The sequence below is a fragment of the Alexandromys fortis genome, unplaced genomic scaffold (genome assembly GCF_014885135.2).
Source record: "Alexandromys fortis isolate MF-2015 unplaced genomic scaffold, M_Fortis_MF-2015_v1.1 scaffold_51, whole genome shotgun sequence".
In the NCBI taxonomy this organism is placed as follows: domain Eukaryota; kingdom Metazoa; phylum Chordata; class Mammalia; order Rodentia; family Cricetidae; genus Alexandromys; species Alexandromys fortis.
This window is the reverse complement of record NW_026067925.1, coordinates 2,921,660-2,941,676: the sequence shown is the minus strand read 5'-3', so window position 1 is coordinate 2,941,676 and position 20,017 is coordinate 2,921,660. Positions and strand designations below refer to the sequence as shown.

Genomic DNA, 20,017 nt, shown 5'->3' with positions numbered 1-20,017 from the left:
GAAAGATTTAAGAAGCTTACAGAATACCAAATAGGCTGGATCAAAGAACAAAAAGGCCCTCACTGCATAATAATCAAAACACCAAACATACAGAATAAAGAATACTAAGAGTGCAAAGGAAAAAGGTCGAGTAACATACAAAAGCAGACCTATCAGAATTACACCCAACTTCTCAATGGAGCCATGAAAGCCAGAAGGTCCTGGACAGGCATTTTGCAGACACTAAGAGACCATGGATGCTAGCCCAGACAATTATACCAAACAAAGCTTTCAATCACCAAAAACCAGATGTAAACAATACCTATCCACAAATCCAGTCCTAGAGAAAGTACTAGAAGGGAAACTCCAACGCAAGGGAGTTAGCTTCATTCACGAAAACACAGGCAATAGATAACCCCACATCAGAAAATCCCAAGGGAGGGAAACACACACACTACCAGCGCAACCAACAAAACCAAAGAGCGAGAGCGAGAGCGAGAGCGAGAGCGAGAGCGAGAGCGAGAGCGAGAGAGAGAGAGAGAGAGAGAGAGAGAGAGAGAGAGAGAATAGGAACTAACAATCACTGGTCATTTATATCTCTTAACAGGAATGAACTCAATTTGCCTCTATAAAGACATCAGCTAACAGAATGAATACAAAAATGGGATCCATCCTTCTGCTATCAATCTATCACAAGACTCAGCTATATGAATTTTGGACACGAATTGTGGATACACAATCATATCAAAAGGACACTTGTTCAACTATGTTCATAGCAGCATTATTTATAACAGCTAGAAACTAGAGACAACCTAGATGCCTCTCAATGGAAGAATGGGTAAGGAAAATGTGGTACATTTACACAATGAAGTACTACTCAGCTGTAAAAAAAAAAAAAAAGGAAAGAAAGAAAGAAAAGAAAAAAAAAGGAAAAGAAAATAAAGTGACCTAATGAAACTTACAGGCAAATGACATTAGAAAATAAAATCATTCTGAGTGAGGTAACCCGGACCCAGAAAGACAAACATGATAAAAACATAATATGTACTCACTCATAGGTGGTTATTAGGAATAAAGGATAGGATAATCAACCCATAATAAATAGCCTCAGAGAGGCTAGATAACAAGGAGAGCCCAAAGAGGGATGCCTGGATTTTCCTGGGAAAGGGAAGTAGAAAAGATACCCTGGGGCAGCATTGGGGGAGGGGGGATGGAGGAATGGGAACTAGATGAAGCAGGCTTGGAAGGCTAGGTGCCGGTGGTGGCTTGGAGGCAGGATGAAGAGGGAGAGTAATAAAAGAGAGGTCTTGATGGAGGGAACATTTGGGAGTTAAGGAGAAACCTGGACCAGTGAAAACCACAGGAACCCACAAAGATTACCCCGCCTAAAACTGCTAGCAATGGTAGAGAGAGTTCCTGAATGGGCCATCAACTGTAAGAAGATTGCTGACTTTTCTATTTGCCATTAGAGATACTCTAATCAGTAACTGATGGAAGCAGAGGCAGCGATCCACAGACAAGCACTGTGATGAACTCTGATCGTCTTGTGGAAGGAAGGGAGGAGGGATTTTACCAGTCAGGGGGATCATGATGGGGAAACCCACAAAGACAAGTTCACAAGATCTCACAGATGCTGGACCAACAGTTAGGGAGCCTACATGGGACCCACCTAGGCCCTCTGCATTTCTGTGACAATTGTGTAATTTGGTCTCTTAGATAGAAAACAGTCGAAGCAGGATCTCTCCCTAATGCCTAGTTGGTTTTTGGTCACCTGTTCCCCATGCTGGATTACCTGGCCCTGCCTTGATAGAAGGAGTGGAGCTTGGTCCTGCCTCAACTTGATGTGCCATGCTTTGTGCAACCATGGGAGGCCTGCCCCTTTCTGAATGGAGATAAAGAAGGAGTGGATGGGAAAAAGGTAAGAGGGAAAGGGCAGGAAATAGGAGGAGAGGAGGGAAGGGAAACTGATTGGTATGCAAAATGAACAAAAAAATACTATTTAATTAAAAAAATCCCCACTCGGTACATGACTAAGAAAGTTTAGTAAGTTGTAGTCTATAATAAACGGCAGCAACACATTAGTTTTTGAATACTATGTACATTCAAAGACCATAAATATAATTCATAAAATACAGCCCCAAATAAGGTCAATAGGAATATATCTTCCAAAAAGAAAAGCTCTTAACAAGATGGTAAGGCCGTTTAGAGGACTCTGCTCAGAGTCCTAAACAAATGGGCTCTGGTCTGTGTTCACAGGATGAAAGCATAGATACCATAGGGATGTCAGTTCTACCTAGAATAATCTATAGAAATTTATGCAACTGTGTCCAGATCCTAATAAGGAACTTGAGATTGCAACTCTTAAGTTTTATGGAAAGCTAAATTACTAAGATGGATATACATGCTAAGCCTCTCCTTGTTCCACAATTTCTTGGAGACTCCAGTAAATAAGGCAGCAAAAAGCTTTGAATTGAGAAGAAAAAAAAAGATGGCAATAAACCTGATAGTGTTGAGAAAGCCATGGGAACAGCCTGCTTGGCAGAGAGAAAACTGTATATTAATAGAGAAGAGATGGCATGTACCTCATGTTGTACTAAACAACTAACATCATAAGACACAAAATCAGATTTGTATCGCAGACCACAGCCGAAAATAAATTTATATAAATTGACAGATTGAACATGAAAGCAAAACCATCAAAATAAGAGCCTATGTCCAAATGTGTAGTAAGTCTCTTCTCTCTCTCTCTCTCTCTCTCTCTCTCTCTCTCTCTCTCTCTCTCTCTCTCTCTGTGTGTGTGTGTGTGTGTGTGTGTGTGTAGGTACATTTGCCTCTATAGGCATTCATGATACTTCAGGCAGATGTCTGGTGACTACTTCAAAATCTTCACTTAGCCTAGGGTTTGCAGACTGGCTAACCTAAAAGGCCAATGAGCTCCAGGGATCTTCCTGTCTCTACTAGCTCCCAGTATTGGCATTGCACACTCACACTCTGATTTTTGTGTTAGTCCTTGAGTTTCAAACTCAACTTCTCATGATGACCAGCAAGTACTTTACCTAACAAGCTACTTCCCCAGCCCCCAGCAAGTATATTTTTTAGGGAAAAATTATATATTATCAAGGAACCGGTAAGTACATGTCCCAACGGAGAATCCAACAATTTGATTTACTAGTCAAGAACAGAAATTTGACAAGACAAACTTCAATGTGTATTTTCAACAATGTAACTGATTAGGTTTTATACCCTAATTATACGAAGATTCTCCAATAGCATGGTAGTAAAATGAAAGACATATCAATAGAAAAACAGTTAAAATATTTAGAAAGCCATATCATCCAGGAGACAGCAGCTATAAATATATTAAACACAAAACCAGGACAACTCAAACTTGAAATGACTAGAACATCATTTTACAGGACAGATTAGGATTTAAGAAATGAAGCTAAGAACCAAGTGTTGGGAAAAATTTGAAAAGTTAAGTATAATGTATGTATGATTTTGAACAGGGAATGGTAATAGATTTGAATTCCAGGAGATATCTGAGTTTTACAGTGGATGCATTCTTACTTAAGTAGCTCCAACACTCATTTACCGTGAAACAAAGCATAGGAAAAGATTCCCCTCTTGGAAAATCACTTAGGTAGACATACAATCCACACAATCCTAAGGCACATGAATAAGGCCAAACTCAGGAGCTGGCATTGGAAATACAGCCATTCCTCAACCTGGGAACGAGGTCTTTATTGGCTGCTTGTTATGTATTAGATGCTGAGGGTACAGCTTGGGAACTGTACAGATGTGAGAGATGTGTACTGTGATGTGCTGGCTGGAACACCTCAATAGGAAAAGGTAGGAGGTACTTGTGAGAGGCCCTCGGATGGGAAGAATTCCCTCTCAGCCCTCCTAGACTCTGATTAATTCTCATTCACAGCTGCAGGAGGAGTGATTGTGGCTGGTGGAAATAGAACCCCTCAGAGAGATGTGGAGAGATGAGCTATGGTTTCCACAGGAGTTGCCTCCAATTTGTGCTTCTGTTATGTCATTATCAGAAAGGCACATGGAAATCTAAAATAGAATTATTACGTATCAATATAGTATGGGAAATGTAGCACGTATTCTAGTTGGTCTTAATAATAAACACCCAGAGTCAGATATAGGGGTTAATGCTGAAGATCAGAGAAGCAGAGGGGCCAGCCACTGGAGAGTTCTTTTACCTCTACTAATGCTCAGACTAAAGGGGAGATTCTGTCCTCAGACTGCATCTCCAGACTCCATCTGTTTACTCCAAACTTCAGACTGCAACTCTCCCTACCAAATCGCAGACTGCATTGAACTCTCTTTCCACCATATATTCCTCTCTCTGCCCAGCCATATCACCCCTGTATCCACCTCCCAAGTGCAGGGATGAAAAGCATGGGATCCCAAGTGCTGGGATGGATCACTTTTGTGTGAGCTCTGTTTGTCTTTTAGACAGATTCAATCCTGTGTAGCCCAGGATGGCCTTGAACCAACAGAAATCCCTCTGCCTCTGTCTCCCAAATCCAGGGATTAAAGGTGTGTGCTACCACTCCCTGGCCTCGAGAGCCTTAGCTCTGTACTCTGATCTTCAGGCAAGCTTTATTTGTTAAAACATAAACAAATATCACTACAGGCAAATGGCTTTGTCTGTCTGTGTGTACTCTCACACACAGCAAAGCATGCCCCTTTTAGCTCTGTTAATGGTGAGTTCCTGAGTGTAACCATCCTGTGCCAACACGGTCCAGCAGCTTTCTCTACCATTTCTCTAGATTCCTTTATTATTATTACAAGTTTTAAATTAAAATAAAATAGCTTCATTCTCTGCCAGGGCTTGGCTCCACCATTTCCACCTGCTAATTATTGTGTAATTTCAATCATCAGCAAGCGTTTTGAACCCAGCATGGTGGCTCAGATCTGTACTCCCAGTAGTCAGGAGGTTGAAGCAGGAGAAGTCAGGATCAACTTGGACTATATCATAAGCTTTGGGGCAGCCTACGCTAGAGTGAGACATTGTCTAAAAAAAAAACCAAAACCCAAAACAAAACAAAAAATAAAAAATAAACAACAAAAATCTGAAGTAATAATAATGAGGCCCTCTGAATTTTCATTTCAGTATTATAAACTGGAGACCAGCATGCTTACTAAGACTTCAATTACTAAAATAAAGTTTTAATATAAAATAAGCTAAAATAAATGGTATTTAAAAATTCCATTATGGTTATTTATTGTCATACTAATTAAAACAAATAGATTAAAAGATATTATGCTTCTTCTTCACATGGTCATCCATTTCTTTTTTGTTACTGAAAAGAATTCCCATCTTATGCTTAAAAGTAAGAAAGGAATAAAAGTAACCCGCTGCCCTCTTTCTGACCATGGAACCCTGCTTCTAAGCTAGACAGTACCATTTCTGACAGAAAAGCCTCAGAGCTGGTGGACTGCCCAGGACCTGGCACAGTTAATAACCCTGCTTTCAGCATCTCTTCATTCTCATGTATAATATTACCAATACCAGGGATTGTATATTTAAGACTTGTGGTTTCAACACCCTTCTAATTATAAGCATGTGATTACAGATTTATGCGTTTTCATCTTGATTCAACTCACAGGAATTGTTCAGCTTCAATTTGCTATGCTTTGGTTAAGGACAGAAGTGTCTGTAAAACACCAGGAGATACAGACAGCTTGTGAAAAATCCCATTTGCTATTTTTTCTTTATGAAAGGACAGTAGAGACTTTACTTCTATTACTAGCGTGGGTAGAACCCTACACTCTTTTTTATTAAAATTTAAAGTACACATGAATCAAAATATGAATAAAAAAACAGTGAAGGCCAACAATGGAAACCAAGCTCTGATTTGATTCCCAAAGGTCGCAACACATGCAGATAATATATATACATACAGGCAATATAATACATCTGAGGTCCACCATAGTTGGGCAATATTACAATTATTTTGTGGACAGTTTGTGTAAAGTATATCTTAGATCCCCAAATCAAGAGGGTGGGGTGGTGAGAAGAAGAAGAGTGTTGAGTTCTGAGGAAATTATAAAAAGTTTTAAGATTTTCCAGCAAACTTGATTATCTTACATTTTTATGCCATAACCAAAATATATTTCACAAAAGAAATTTTAAAAAACTAACAAATAATCTTGGTCAGATATATAGATATTAAGAATTAACTTTCCCAGTCACATGTGCCCAAAGGAAAGTCATTATAGACGACATAAAATTTAGATAACCTAAATTATTCTAACTTCATTTAAAAAGTTGAGTCAAACAATTAACGTGTATCATTATGTCTGCCCCACAACACTATTTCAAATTGTTACTTTCTCACTTGTCTTAAATGTGAAAGCTTGCAAATTTGATTTCTGCTCCTATGAATCCACAAAATAGAATCCATCCAGTGACTTTGGTAAAACTTCATATTTACAGTCTAGATGCCATTCAATACAATTGCACATGGACAAGGAATCATTCACATCTTGGTATTCTTCCCAACTAGGCTTTAATTACAAGAGACTGTTATTTTTCTATCCTATCTGAAGACTAACAGCTATGGGAGCTGCCCTTCCTCTAAGAACACCATTCTCTTAGAGTACCACTCATGAATCTGTTTTGCTCTTGTCTTAGGTGAGCACAACTACTCAAGGATCTCCTTGCTCTTGAGCATACTTTTCAACTGCAGAGCTCTATTCTGAGGCCAACCCATACCCATCTGCTCATTGAGCATGCACACTGGTTTACTTACATACACGTGGTGCTCACACCCCCATGGACAACCCATCCCCAAAGATGTGCAAGCCCAAACATTCCAATGCATGATACCGTTGCTCAAGGAAGTCAGATTTTTGGATCATTTCAGAGTGTAGACTTTTGACATCAGACACTAGATAAAATCCCAATATTTCAAATCTAACAAATGGAAAAAAACTGGAACACCTCTTGTGATATATCTATCATCTATGTCCATGTGCTTCTCTCTTATGAGAACCAGGAAAGACTATTCTGTCTCCAACACCATCACTTCTTCAGTACACGGTTCCGCATTTCTCTGATCATGTACTATGACATATGTTGTAAGAAGGGGACCTCCTACACCAGACATAGTATAGGTAGCCTCTTTCTTCAAAGACCGATCTGCCTCCAGTTAAGTTTTTCTATGTTGCTAAAGGGATATCAGCATATAGTCTAAGTATCTCATTTAGAGATATGTGGACTCAGAAAGTTGGATCCTTGAAGCTTTCTCGGCCATTTATCTACTGCTCCCTTCCACATGATATGACTCTTGATTTGCTCCTGAGTCCTGCTCCTCCCATTTTGCACTTCCCCTTCTTTGTCTTCAATTCTCCCATCTACCATCATTCCTTAAATAATAAAATAATAACAAAACAAAATGGTCTTGAGGAAGACTGTTGATCTTTGGGCTGGTGAGAAAGACAAGTAACTGGCTGGGGCCATTCTCTAGGAGTGTAGGGAGAAGCCAAGTGAAGCTGCTCTCAGTGGCACTTATAGGTTTGAGGAAGAAACAAGCAGTGTTGGGCAGAGGTCAGAATAAGATTAGAGGGAATCTCCATTCAATGTTCCCAGAGGAGCTGGCACCTTCGCAAACTATGAATGCCTCAAAGCAGCAGAGACCAGTCCTCTCCAGCTGCCCACTGCAAAGTAGACGTGAGAGACATTTCCAAGAAAAGAGATGTTGAAATGGAGACCATGAAATCTTGGCTTGAGTAGGAGTAGGAAGGCAGAGAGGGAAAAATTTGGATGAATCGGTGGGTTTTGGGATGAGATGAAATCCACAAAGACCATTAAAATGTGATCCACAGACCACACAATAGCTGGATTATAAGGATAAGAGATGTTTCTCTTAGACTCTGGAGCTAATGTAATAAAACGTTTGGCCAGCATTAGACACGGTCTGTCTTTTGAACTGTTCAAGAGATTTTTACAATAAAGAGTTAGGCACATTTAAATAGACTCTGAATATATAAAATATGAAAATTCTCCTGTGGCTCACCTGGGCATGGGCTGGAATGACAAAGCTTTGCTATTATTGATAAAAACCCAATTACAAGCCAAGATTTGACAGATGCTATCAAGGTAGCATTCTCTATAGTTAGCGATAAGTTTTATTTTAAAATTTGCCCTTAGTACCTAGAAAATATCAAGAGCCTTCAAATTCTGCCTTATAAAAATTATCTTAAGAGAAATACTTTGGCATCCATCATTCTTGCTATGAGTCACTAAATACAGGCTCAAGAGACTGAATGAATAAAGATGACCATTCTTTTTTATACTTTTCACACATTTGATCAAAGTGCATTTTCCCAGGCATCTCCACTGCTGTCTATCCCATCATTTGCCTTCTTGACCGTGTGATGTAGGACCCACTTAGACCACACCTTTCACGTTCACTACCACAATAAATAGCTGGATGTGCCGGACACATTGAAATTTTGTGGTAGGGATTGAACTCAGAGGCTCAAATATATTTAGCATGTGCTCAACCACTAAACAATATCCTCTGATCCCTTCATTTTTATAATGAACAGATAATCCTATAACATTTGAACAGGGTCAGGGATAAGTAAAAAAAGACAATATAAAATACCACAAAGAAAACTAAAAAAAGGTTTAACCTGTTTAACCTAATGACAGAAGGTGATGCCTGCCAAAGTCTAAATATTTTATTATCATTATAAAAAGGCTTTTATTTAACCTAGAAGTGTATGACTTCTAATAACTTCAACTCATAAGAAACAAGTTAAAAGATGCTCTTGAATTGTCATTAAAGTGTAGAGATATTCACTTAGCCTGACTAGGAAATCCTGACTTCTCCATGTGTAAACTACTAAACAAATCCTGTAGGCTTTGTCTATGCCTTGAGTCATAGATGATTACCAAAGAAAACTATTTATGGTGTTCTTTTGTGTTTTGGGAACCCAATTCCTAAATTTTCAGTAGCTTGTTTTTTTTATTCATGTTTTTTAATGACTAAGGAAGGTCAGTCATAAAAATTCAATTTCTGCCTATTAAATAGAAATTAACAATATTATATAATAAATCATCTATAATGTGATAACATTATATACAATAAATCAGGCATAATTTATAACAAATTTATACTATGTGTAAGAAATCATGTACAATGTGTGCTCTTGCCAACATTTTACATATGAAATCTGTCAAAAGGTGTGCCTTTGTTTTAGATAAGTTCTAGAAATAAGAAGTCTTACTTCTTGGGCAGTGGTGGTGCATGCTTTTAATCTCAACACTTGGGAGGCAGAGGATGGTGGATCTCCGGAGTTTGAGGCCAACCTAGTCTACAGAGTGAGTTCCAAGATAGTCAGGGCCACACTGAGAAACCCTGTCTTGAAAAACAAAAAAACAAAAAAAAAAAAAAAAAGAAAAGAAAAAAATCCAAGAACTTCCTACTTCTTACTAAGCCACAAAAGACTGCTAGACACTTTTACCTATATAATCTTCTACAGTCAGGCATCATCTTTTTAAGTGACACATTCTTGATCTTGAAATTCTACCAGGTGGAAAAACCAGGACTCAGTCTTTTCATCGCTAAGGGAATGAGATACCAGGGTTCTCTAAGGGAATGAGATACCAGGGTTCTCTAATATCTAACCACAAGGCTATGATTTTTGGTAGAGGAACACATTCGGAATGAAGATTTCTGCCTACGTTTATATAGAGTTGACTCTGAGAATGATAATCACTTTGATTCAAGATTCTCAACAGTTTTCTCATTCTGCCTGGTTATGTTAAAGGTAGTATTTTTCCATCTAATGGAGTCTGTGCTTATGTCGATTAAAAGGTGTCATGACTCATTCCTTAGAAGTCATCACCATTGACCAAACTATGAAAGCCACAGTCAAGTACAGAGAGAACAGACCCAGGCTTCCAAGTGTTATTTGGCCTCTTTCTCATACCACGTTTGCCTCTAGGAGAATTCCTTAAGGAGCAAAATCCTTCCCAGAGAATGGTATGATATAAATCTGATCTTCAGAAGAGATGTTGCATTCCAGGCCTGAAATGTTTTGAATAGTAAATGCTTTGATATAATTGTAAGTTTCAATGACTTCAAACAGTGTGACCAAATTAAAAAAAAAAAGAAACAAGTTTATTTAGTATCTTTTGAATTTTTCCATCCTGCTTATGTCTCCAGAATGTAGGAAGTATTATTGAGATAATATTTATAGTTAAAAAGCTCTCTGGGAAAAAAACTTATCAATTATCTAGAGGTATTAATTCACCCCACAAAAATAGCAGATGGTATCCTGAAGATTTAAAAGACACCAATAGACTTTGTTCTTTGGGTACAATGTTTTGACAAAGAAAATAAATACCAGATTGAACTGAGGTCATATGCAGAGTTAAATGTTGGTGATGTCGCTCAGTAGTAGAGCATTTGTCTAACATGTCTGCAAGGGCCTCAGTTCATTCTGCATCACTGAAGACATCAGCAGAGAACAATTACGAAGAAAGAAAAACACTTCACAAAATGTCTAATCTTTAACATAAAAGCACAAAGTTATAATGTCTTCATAAAACAGACTATTTAAACCAAGAGTGTGTTGTTCACAGAACACCCTCCAGTAACAACGAAGACCAGCATAGTTAGCAAATACTAGCCTCTTACGCCTGTGAGATGATTAACCCAAGTCTTGTTTGTTTGGATATTTGGGGAGTTGTTGCTTTCTCAACAATGCCAAGATTGTCGTGTTTAAACATTCATTGAACCAGATCCCTACACATCGACTAAGGCGGGCAGACACATCACTGCAGTTTACCTTGACTGATGAACTGCTCCATATTCTCCTTGAACGGCTGCATGTGCTCTTCCGAGGAGACCTGGTACACTTTCCCCGCTTCCACCTCACAGGCTGAAAGGAAGAAAGCAAGACCATTTGTAGAGCACCACGTTGTCAGAGAGAACATTATATTTATAATTTTTCCCCGAAAACATAAGAGCCAGTGTTGGAAAACCCTTCTACCACTTTTACTGACGTGTGTTGTGTATCCACACTGGAGCTATCTTCATGGATATATACTATATACCCCTTCAATGAGTCACCAACACGACATTGCCAAGAATGTATGCACCCAGAACTACCACTTCTTAAATGATCTGCTGAACTAGTGTTTTGGACCTTAGGACCTCAGTTCCTTCATGTGCAAAATGGTAAGGACCCAAGAGTCTATATCCTAGTGCAGTTCTGGGGCCAAAATCTTCTAAGAGCTGTGAGCTGTTGCAGTGGAGCCCAGGACAGCAGTAGCTAAGCATTTCTACTATCATAACTATCAACAGACTTCTACTGCAAGTTTATCTCTAATTACAGTCAAAATTTCTGAAACATAACACAAAGAGGAGGTGACCTTAGCAGGGCAGCCAGTATTACAATGCACTTACTTGCCAGCATCAAGTACTTTTTGCTGATAATTTAATCAAATCTTTAAAGGAAGGCAAGAAGAGAGAGGATACGACAAGGCCAGCCGAGGCAGTTAGGGTTTAAATATGGCACCCGGAAGAAAGAGCAGACTCATAAGTGAGTCCGAGCAGACACTGATGTTTGTCCTCTCTTTCCATTCTACGGCATCATAAATCCCTCAGGACAGTTGCAGCTGGAACTGAGAATCATTTCTACGCAATTCTCTGAAGCCATGCCTGTCACTGTGGGAAGGAGGGCTCTAACTCAGTAAGGGATCTGAAACTGAAAACTATACCCTTGAATATAAATACTGTCCAGATCAATGCTGGCCTCTGGAAGATGTGCCATTACTCTCTTAAACTGAGGTTGTTCCTATAAAACCATGTTTCCCTTCAGTGAAGTCAATTAGCAGTGTGAGTGTGTGTGTGTGTGTGTGTGTGTGTGTGTGTGTGTGTGTGTGTTATGTGTGGGTGCTTCACTGTCAGGACTACTCAGAACCTACTTGGTGAAGGGAATGAATGGGTCAGATAATGAAGAGAGACTGCAGCCATCTGCCTTGGATTGTATCATTGATGACAGCCCACAAAGACAGAAACATTTTTATTTTTTTTAAATCTGATTTATTTTATTTTATTTTTTTAAAAGAAGAAAACAGCCAAGAAGTGGTGGTGCACGCCTTTAATCCCAGCACTCGGGAGGCAGAGGCAGGCGGATCTCTGTGAGTTCGAGGCCAGCCTGGTCTACAAGAGCTAGTTCCGGGACCGGCACCAAAGCTACAAAGAAACCCTGTCTCGAAAAAAAAAAAAAAAAGAAGAAAACAAATTATCTTTTTTTCATTTTACATACTAACCCCTGTTCCCACTCCCTCTCCTGCTCCCATTCCTTCTGTCTTACCCCCACCTCACCCTCATCCACTCCTCAGAGATGATAAGGCATATTGCTTTGAGGAAGATCCAAGGCCTTCCTTACTATATCTAGGTTGAGCAAGGTATCTATCCAAAGAGAATGGGTTTCCAAAAAGCCAGTACAAGCAATAGGGATAAATCCTGGTGCCACTGCCAGTAGCTCCACAGTCCTCCCTAGTCATACAACTGTCACCCACATTCTGAAGATCTAGTTTGGTCCTATGCTGGGTCTTTCCCTGTTCAGCTAGAGTTAGTGAGTTCCCATTAACTCAGGTAAACTGTTTCAGTGGGTATCCCCATTATAGTCTTGACCAGATCATGGGCTGACTGTGGCAAAGTCTTCAAATGTTTCCACTCAGCAGGTTTGACAGAATAGAACATTTAACAAATAAGAAAATAAAAATTGGGGGTTAGGGAGATGGCTCAGCATGTAAAGCATCCACACAAGCAGGATGACCTGAGTCAAAACCTTCATACAGCATAGGGCGATTGCAATGACCATGGTATTCCTACATTGAGGTGGGAAACAGAGAGCAGTAAACCCACAAAGTTCAGATGTAAGCTGACCAGCCTTATAGGTCATGACAGCTAATAACAAGAAGGACCTGCTTCTAGCCAAACCCCAAGGTACTCTCTGACCTCTACAAGTATACCAAGACATGTGTGAACCTCCATTCACATATGCAAACATACACACACTCATCTCATACACACACATAGACTGTGCACACACAAGAAAATAAAACATTGTAATACTTTGTCTTTAGATTTTTGTAAATTTTTTTCATTTAATTTTGCAAGTAATCTCACCATACTCTTATGGACTATAGTGTTAGTCTAAGGTAAACAAAATTATGTTTTCTCTGTTTAATGTAGTTTTTACCTTAAGTCAGAATAGAATTAATTCCCTGTACACAATGAGAATGAAGCACAATTTGAGATCTAGGAAACACATGAATAATGTTTGGCCAGAGTCTTGGAGTTCCTAGTGTGGTCCACTCACACCTCTGCCAGTGTGAAACTGTGATAGCCATCAGGATTACATCTAGATATTAAACAGATCTCTCTATATAATCAAAACTTGGTGGAATATGGCTGAATGTTGCTTTTAAATATTGCAAGTGTTCAGAAAAAACTTTTGCAATTAAAAAACAATCTGCAATGTGGCAGCCTAGGTCTTTAATGGGCAATGGAATTCTAGTCTCCAAGGGAAGCTGTATTTTCTACTTCTGCCAACAATTCTTTACCTACTGTGCTATATCGCTTGAATGCACATGTGTGGATTATTAATTATAATTAATCCACATGTGTAGATCATTAATATCTACCTTCTGATCAAAGTTGACTTCTTGCTAATCTGTAAAATGTCCTAGTTATTCAGTCTGCATATTCCATATCCCCCTACCATATTCTTGGCCCTTATGATCAGTTGTTGGTACTTGTTCTTACCTAAACATATCGAGTTTGGGGGATCCATTGTCACTCTGAAGCAAGCAGCCCAATCTTTCCCTCTACTTCCATGTCCCTTCTCTATAGAACATATTCATGACACGGGATAAAAGGAAGGACTTAGATGAAATAAATGAATATTCAAGGCTAGTTTAACTACCAGATATTAAAATTAGGTCAGTGGTTCTCAACCTTCTTAATATGCAACCCTTTAATATAATTCCTCATATTGTGGTGACACCCAACCATAAAATTATTTTCTTGCTACTTCATAATTAATTCTGTGACTGTTATAAATAATGATGTAAATAATATACAGGATATCTCAAATGAGTCACACCCCTCAGGTTGAAAACCACAGCCTTAAGCTATCTGAGTCCTAAGAGTTGAACCTGAAGAGCTAAGCTGAGACGCCTGTCAGGCAGCCTGAAAAGGATGGCAGGTACCTCTAACAGTGCCTCACATTGATTTGGCTGTGCATCATCATCTCTGAACATAATTCCTATTCCCTCAGGCCAAGAGTATCCTACTCACCTGCGTACACAGTGCTTGAGGTACAGAAGAACCAGAAACTCACACAAAAGGAAGTGTTATCAGCTACACCGTGATTATGGATTTCTGTAATACGGACATACTGCAGTGGAAGATGGCATAAAACCACAAAGGACATCAAAGCCCAGATTCTAGCTCTCAATGCTCAACCTTGTGAGATAAAATATATTCTAATATTTTTTGATATTTTGTCAAGATGGAAGGAACTGCTGGTACAACCCACCATGGTGTGGCTTAGAGTTTAAAAAACTCTGTTCATGTACAGTCCTCATACATATTCTAACACTCAACACAGAAAAGAATGATTTTAAGGCAGCAAACACATAAGGCATTAGAATATTTCTTTAAATCGTTGTCTCCTATTCTATTCTTAGCTGTTATACCATATTTTACAACATACCATTCTGGCTAGTACTTATCATTTTGAAAATTGGTATGTGACTGCAATTCTTTTTAAGAACACAAAACACTGCAATATAAACATGAAGGGTCATTTAGAAACATTATTAAAATCAGAACAAAGATAGAGTTCTTGGAAAACTTAATTACAGTCAAATCCAAATATTAAAAAACATTAGTCAGTAGGCCGTTGGCATAACTGAATCATTCCAATCGTGTTAACTTTTGTTTAATTTAAAGACTTTGCTGAGCCAAAGAGATTTTGTGTGATGTTAAAGGATTGATATTGGGAAGTATGCATTAGGTTTCTCAACAAAGGAAAATACAGCCAGAGGGAAGGAGAAATAAAAACTTCAGCTATTCCATTATAAAATAGACTGCAACATAACAATTTCACATGCAGGCCTAAATCAGGAGAAGTGTGGTTGCTGTTTTAGGGAGTTGGCATATTCCAGCCCTAATATACTCAAGTCTCCAAGCTCAATCAATGTTAATCATAGCCTAAAAGTCCAGTTTTTGTGTGAACTTTGAGAAAGGTACATTATTATCAACAGTGAACATAAAAGAGAACAAACATGTCGATTAGAAGAAAAGTCCTAGAAACCCTAACCTTCCAGAAGAAAATTGTCCCCTTTCCCACAGATGAGGCTCATCTGTATATCATTATGGGTAAGAGAGAGAGTGAAAGCAAATTCCACCTCCAGAGACCTATAAGCAGTGAGATGCACACTACTTCCTTTTTCCAAGAACAAGAACAAAAAATAATATATTTTATCTATATTAATTATAAATTATATATAAATATATTGTATATTATATAATTATAATTATATTTATCAATATATTATATATCATAAACAGAGACAGGAAGGCATACATTTAATAAATATTTAAGAGTTGAAATTATCAGAGTTAGTATGTAAGTATATAAGTAAGTGATTGTCCCTGAAGAAACAGATTTTAGAATGTACTGGGTAGGCTCTTTGGAACATACCTGTGAGAGTTACATCCAAGTCATTTTGCAAATGATCTCCAAGGTTAAAGACATAAAAATCCTCACAGCGACTATTATGTGTGTAGGAATAAAGTAGACAGGAAAGGATGCCAGTGAGGTCTAAAGCTTGGAGTCATCATAGGGACAGACATACAAGCCAAGTGACTCTCAGAGGGAAGAAGGAAAATTTGAATTTGAAGGGTGTAGAAAGGCAAGATGTCATTTATCATTTATTTTTCTGATTTTCTGACAGGTTTTACACACATATAAGTATATATATGTATACACACACACACATATATATATATATACATGTATACACACACACACACACATATATATATATTTATGTTTAAATGTGAAATGTGACCGTTGGGTTCATGTGTTTGAGCATTGTCCTTAGATGATGGTTGCTGTTTTGGGAAATTATGGAGCTTCAGGGAGGGAAGTAGAGCTTTTCTGGAGAAAGTAGAGGTAAGAATTGAGGTGTTTATTTTTATTGTTATTTAAAAAAAGAAAACAAACTCTCTTTTTTTATTTTACATACTCTCCCCTCCTCTCATCTCCTCCACCCCCCCCCCTTTATCCTCAGAGAGGGTAAGGCACATTGTCTTGGGGGAAGAATTGAGGTTTTATAGCCTGGCTTGATTTCTTATTTGTTTTCTGCCTCCTGACTGTAGACATACTGTGAAACAATAAAGACATTCAATCAACGCACTTCCTGCCAAGTATTCACTCCTAACAATATGACAATGGATGCACACTGGGTACTTGAGTGTGTGGATCCAAGTGATGAAGGGCAAGGCATTTTTCAGCTCTATAGAGGATTAAATAAGTAAATTAAAGTAAAGTACTCAGAGCTGGCCCAGAACACAGAAGGGCTGTGCAAGTTTAATTTATCGTCGTTGTTATCTCTTATTGCCAGAGAGAGACATCAGCAGTCAGAAAAGAATCTAACTTACCTGGCCCGGGACAGGGGATCTGCACATCAGCTCTTTCACTTGCTATGGTCTAAAACTGACTAGGTATATGCCCTCTGTGACTCAGCATCTTATAAAATGGAGAAAGTAATGGTGCCTCATGTACAGAGCTTTGGAAATAAAGAAAACCATGCTAAGCACACAGTGCAGTGTCCACTAAGGGGAATATAAGCATGAGCTAGTTATTGTGCCCTACAGTTGACACTGCTACACAAGATTATTCATGTGGGAACCAACATACAATTGGGAAACTGAGGGCTAGTCTCTAAATCTCATAAACACTGAAGTCCATGCTCCACATTACGAGCAATAATGGTATCTATATACGGACAATGGACAACCTAGACTGTGAGTGTGTGTGTGTGTGTGTGTGTATGTATGTGTGTGAGCGCGCACATGCACGTGGAGAGACAGACAGACAGACACACACACACACAGACATTAATCCATTTTACTTTGATCAAGTCCATCCTTCACTACCTCTCTCCAACTCCTCCTAGGTTCCTTTCTCCATGACCTCTTGAGGCTTAGAGAATGCCATGTCTGAAGTGGGGGTAGAAAGTTTGCAAGAACCAAAAGTTAGATGGGACTGTCGTCAACCATTATCTACTGGACATGACATGTAGCTATACTCGGGAACTTTCATCAGCTGTGCTGGGCTGTACAAAATCTGTACAAAGTCAGACTAGTCAATATTCCAGCAAGCGTGGGGAAAGGGTCTTACAGAGCCAAAATCCTGAATGTTTGGGTTTTATGTTTGCTTATTTTATTTTATTTTATTTTATCTTATTTTTGCATGTAGCCCTGGCTGACCTGGAACATGTTATGTAGTTCAGGCTGACTTCAAATCTGTGGTAATCCTCCTATCTTTGCCTCCCCAGTATGGGAATTACAGATACGAACAACCACGCCAGGCTTGTATGTTTATCTCTAGTAAGTGGTTTGATTGACGTTTCAGGGTGATAAAAAGACTGAAGAGTAATAATTACCACAGAATGCAGAAAAATTATTTGTTAAGTTTCACTCTTCTGAATGAGAGAAAATGGTAATTCTCCAAAACAGTTACAGAAGGTTGTTATTTCATCACCTAAGATGACAGACAGGGAACTTTACACTAGAATAAAAGCATTATTACTCCAAACAAATCTCCTTATTATAGCTTGCCAAGGTTTTTAAGAATCTTCAAATATGACCTTTTATTACTAGTATGATGACACCATCATAACCATAATATTTGCAATGATTTGAAAGATTGATCAAAGACAGGATGTAGCTCAATGCACAGTACTTCCCTGGGATGTTCAAAGCCTTGGGCACCCAAGCACAAAGATACTTAGGATTTTTACCAATAGCATCAGATTAAATTTTATGAATATCATGGGATATTCCCTCACCTGGATTCTATAGGTATTTCCATAAATCTTTAAACACTCTCAAATGTATCCTAATATACTGTAGAAATTTATTCAGAGAAAAATCAAAGCCTGTGACAGTTTCTCAGAAGGTGGTATGATTTTAGGACTGGCCATCAATGTTCATCAAGGGTACAAATGCCTTATATGACTTATACTGTTGCTTAGATTTATTTATTGAGACAGGGTCTCACTATGTAGTCCTGCTGACAAGAAACTCAGTGTTATTGACCAGGCTGGTCTCAAACTCAGAGATCTGCCTGTCTGTGCATTCTCAGTGCTAAAGGCATGTGCCATTATGCCAGGCTATTCTGGATCAGGTGCCTAGCTTCATTTACTTCCTTAAGTGCTGATTTATAGTTCAAACTGCTTTATTTATGATTATCCTAAAGACCTCAGCAGTTCACTGAACTACTTTGGAGTAGAACTATCCTTTCAGTCCTTACTATCACCCAGCCATGCTGCACATCAGTGGTGAAACTAGAAAAATTCCCTCCTGCAGCAGACATTCATTCTCGTCAAGGAGTCTGGCAAAGTGGCCCACAAAGGGAAGTCCAATGATGTTCAGCCACTCAATTAGATACCACAATGACTGTACTTTAGGAATGCTGTCTCACTAGTGAGTTCTATTGTGGTACAAAATTAGTAAAGCAGGTACTTCATACTAAAGCATATTTTCTCCTAGAAGTAAAACTTGTATATACAGAAATATTTTGTCTATGATTTTACACATCAAAATGCAAGAGAGACCACCTCCAGAGAAAGGTGCTTTCCAGTCCAGACCATGAACAGAGAGTTAACAAAAGATCCATTTAAAACAAAGTGTTGGGGTTTGAAACTCTTGTCCACAAGTTTGAATTTCTCAAGTTCAGAAGACAAACTGAAAGCAGAGTTATAGAAAGAAACACATAAAAGAATGGGGGGGGGGACATACATTGGGTAGAAGGATACAAGAAGAAGGAAAAAAAGTCCAGGTATCTGAAATCCACATGATTTTGAAATGCTGAAAATGGTACCTACCCGCTTCCTCATTTGAAGGGAACAGAAGATACAGAAAGAAATGGAATGAAGTCAAGGACTTGGTAGGGCATTTACAGCTTTTATTTTGGGGTAAGTTCAAAGTCTATTAAACATCTCAAAAATTAATAGGAACTTTAACGAACTGGAAGCTTTTTATGAGTTTATAGCATTTTACTAGTGCACTGGTATTGATTTCTAATGTATTCATGTCTGGTACGAAGAAAACTATATGAGAAATGATTGAATGCCCCTTCTGTGTGGGAGTGAGTTCTTATTAATAAAGAAACTGCCTAAGCCCCTTGATAGGCCAACCCTTAGGTGGGTGGAGTAAACAGAACAGAATGCTGGGAAAATGAAGCTGGGTAAGGAGTCGCCATGATTCTCCCACTCCAGACAGACGCAGGTTAAGATCCTCCCTGGTAAGCCACCTTGTGGGCTACACAGAATATTATAAATGGGTTAGAACAATATGTAAGAGCTAGCCAATAAGAAACTGGAACTTATGGGCCAGGCAGTGTTTAAAAAAATACAGTTTCCGTGTAATTATTTCGGGGCATAAGCTAGCCATGCGGGCAGCCGGGTGCCGGGGACTCAGCCCCACTGCTCTTATTTCAACACTTCTGGATTTGTAGCTGGTGTCTCTCGGCTTCTTCTACTGGTCTGTAAACTCAAGACAAATAAATCAGAGGCATTTTACAACAGCCAATGATGAAATAGCTTGCCACAGTATCTGGGAAGATCGGTTCTGGATTTATCTACCCTTTATTACTCATGAGGATACTTGGACATATTCCTAAGTCTTGCGAACCCAATTTCCCTCATCTACAGCATCAAAACAGCAACTGTTTTGCCCAAGAGTTTCTC

At 38.7% G+C, this 20,017-nt stretch overlaps 1 protein-coding gene across 2 annotated transcripts in view; it reads right to left on the bottom strand.

Annotated features, from left to right (window-relative positions):
* Positions 1–20,017, bottom strand: part of Fmn2 (formin 2) — a 265,685-nt gene that overhangs the window by 82,030 nt on the left and 163,638 nt on the right. Inside the window, exon 14 of one of the 2 annotated variants that reach the window (XM_050142986.1) lies at positions 10,804–10,896. The exons of the other annotated variant lie outside the window; for it this stretch is intronic. Within the exon in view, the coding sequence (XP_049998943.1) occupies positions 10,804–10,896 (93 nt within the window). The remainder of the gene's footprint in view (positions 1–10,803; positions 10,897–20,017) is intronic. 2 annotated transcript variants of the gene reach the window in all.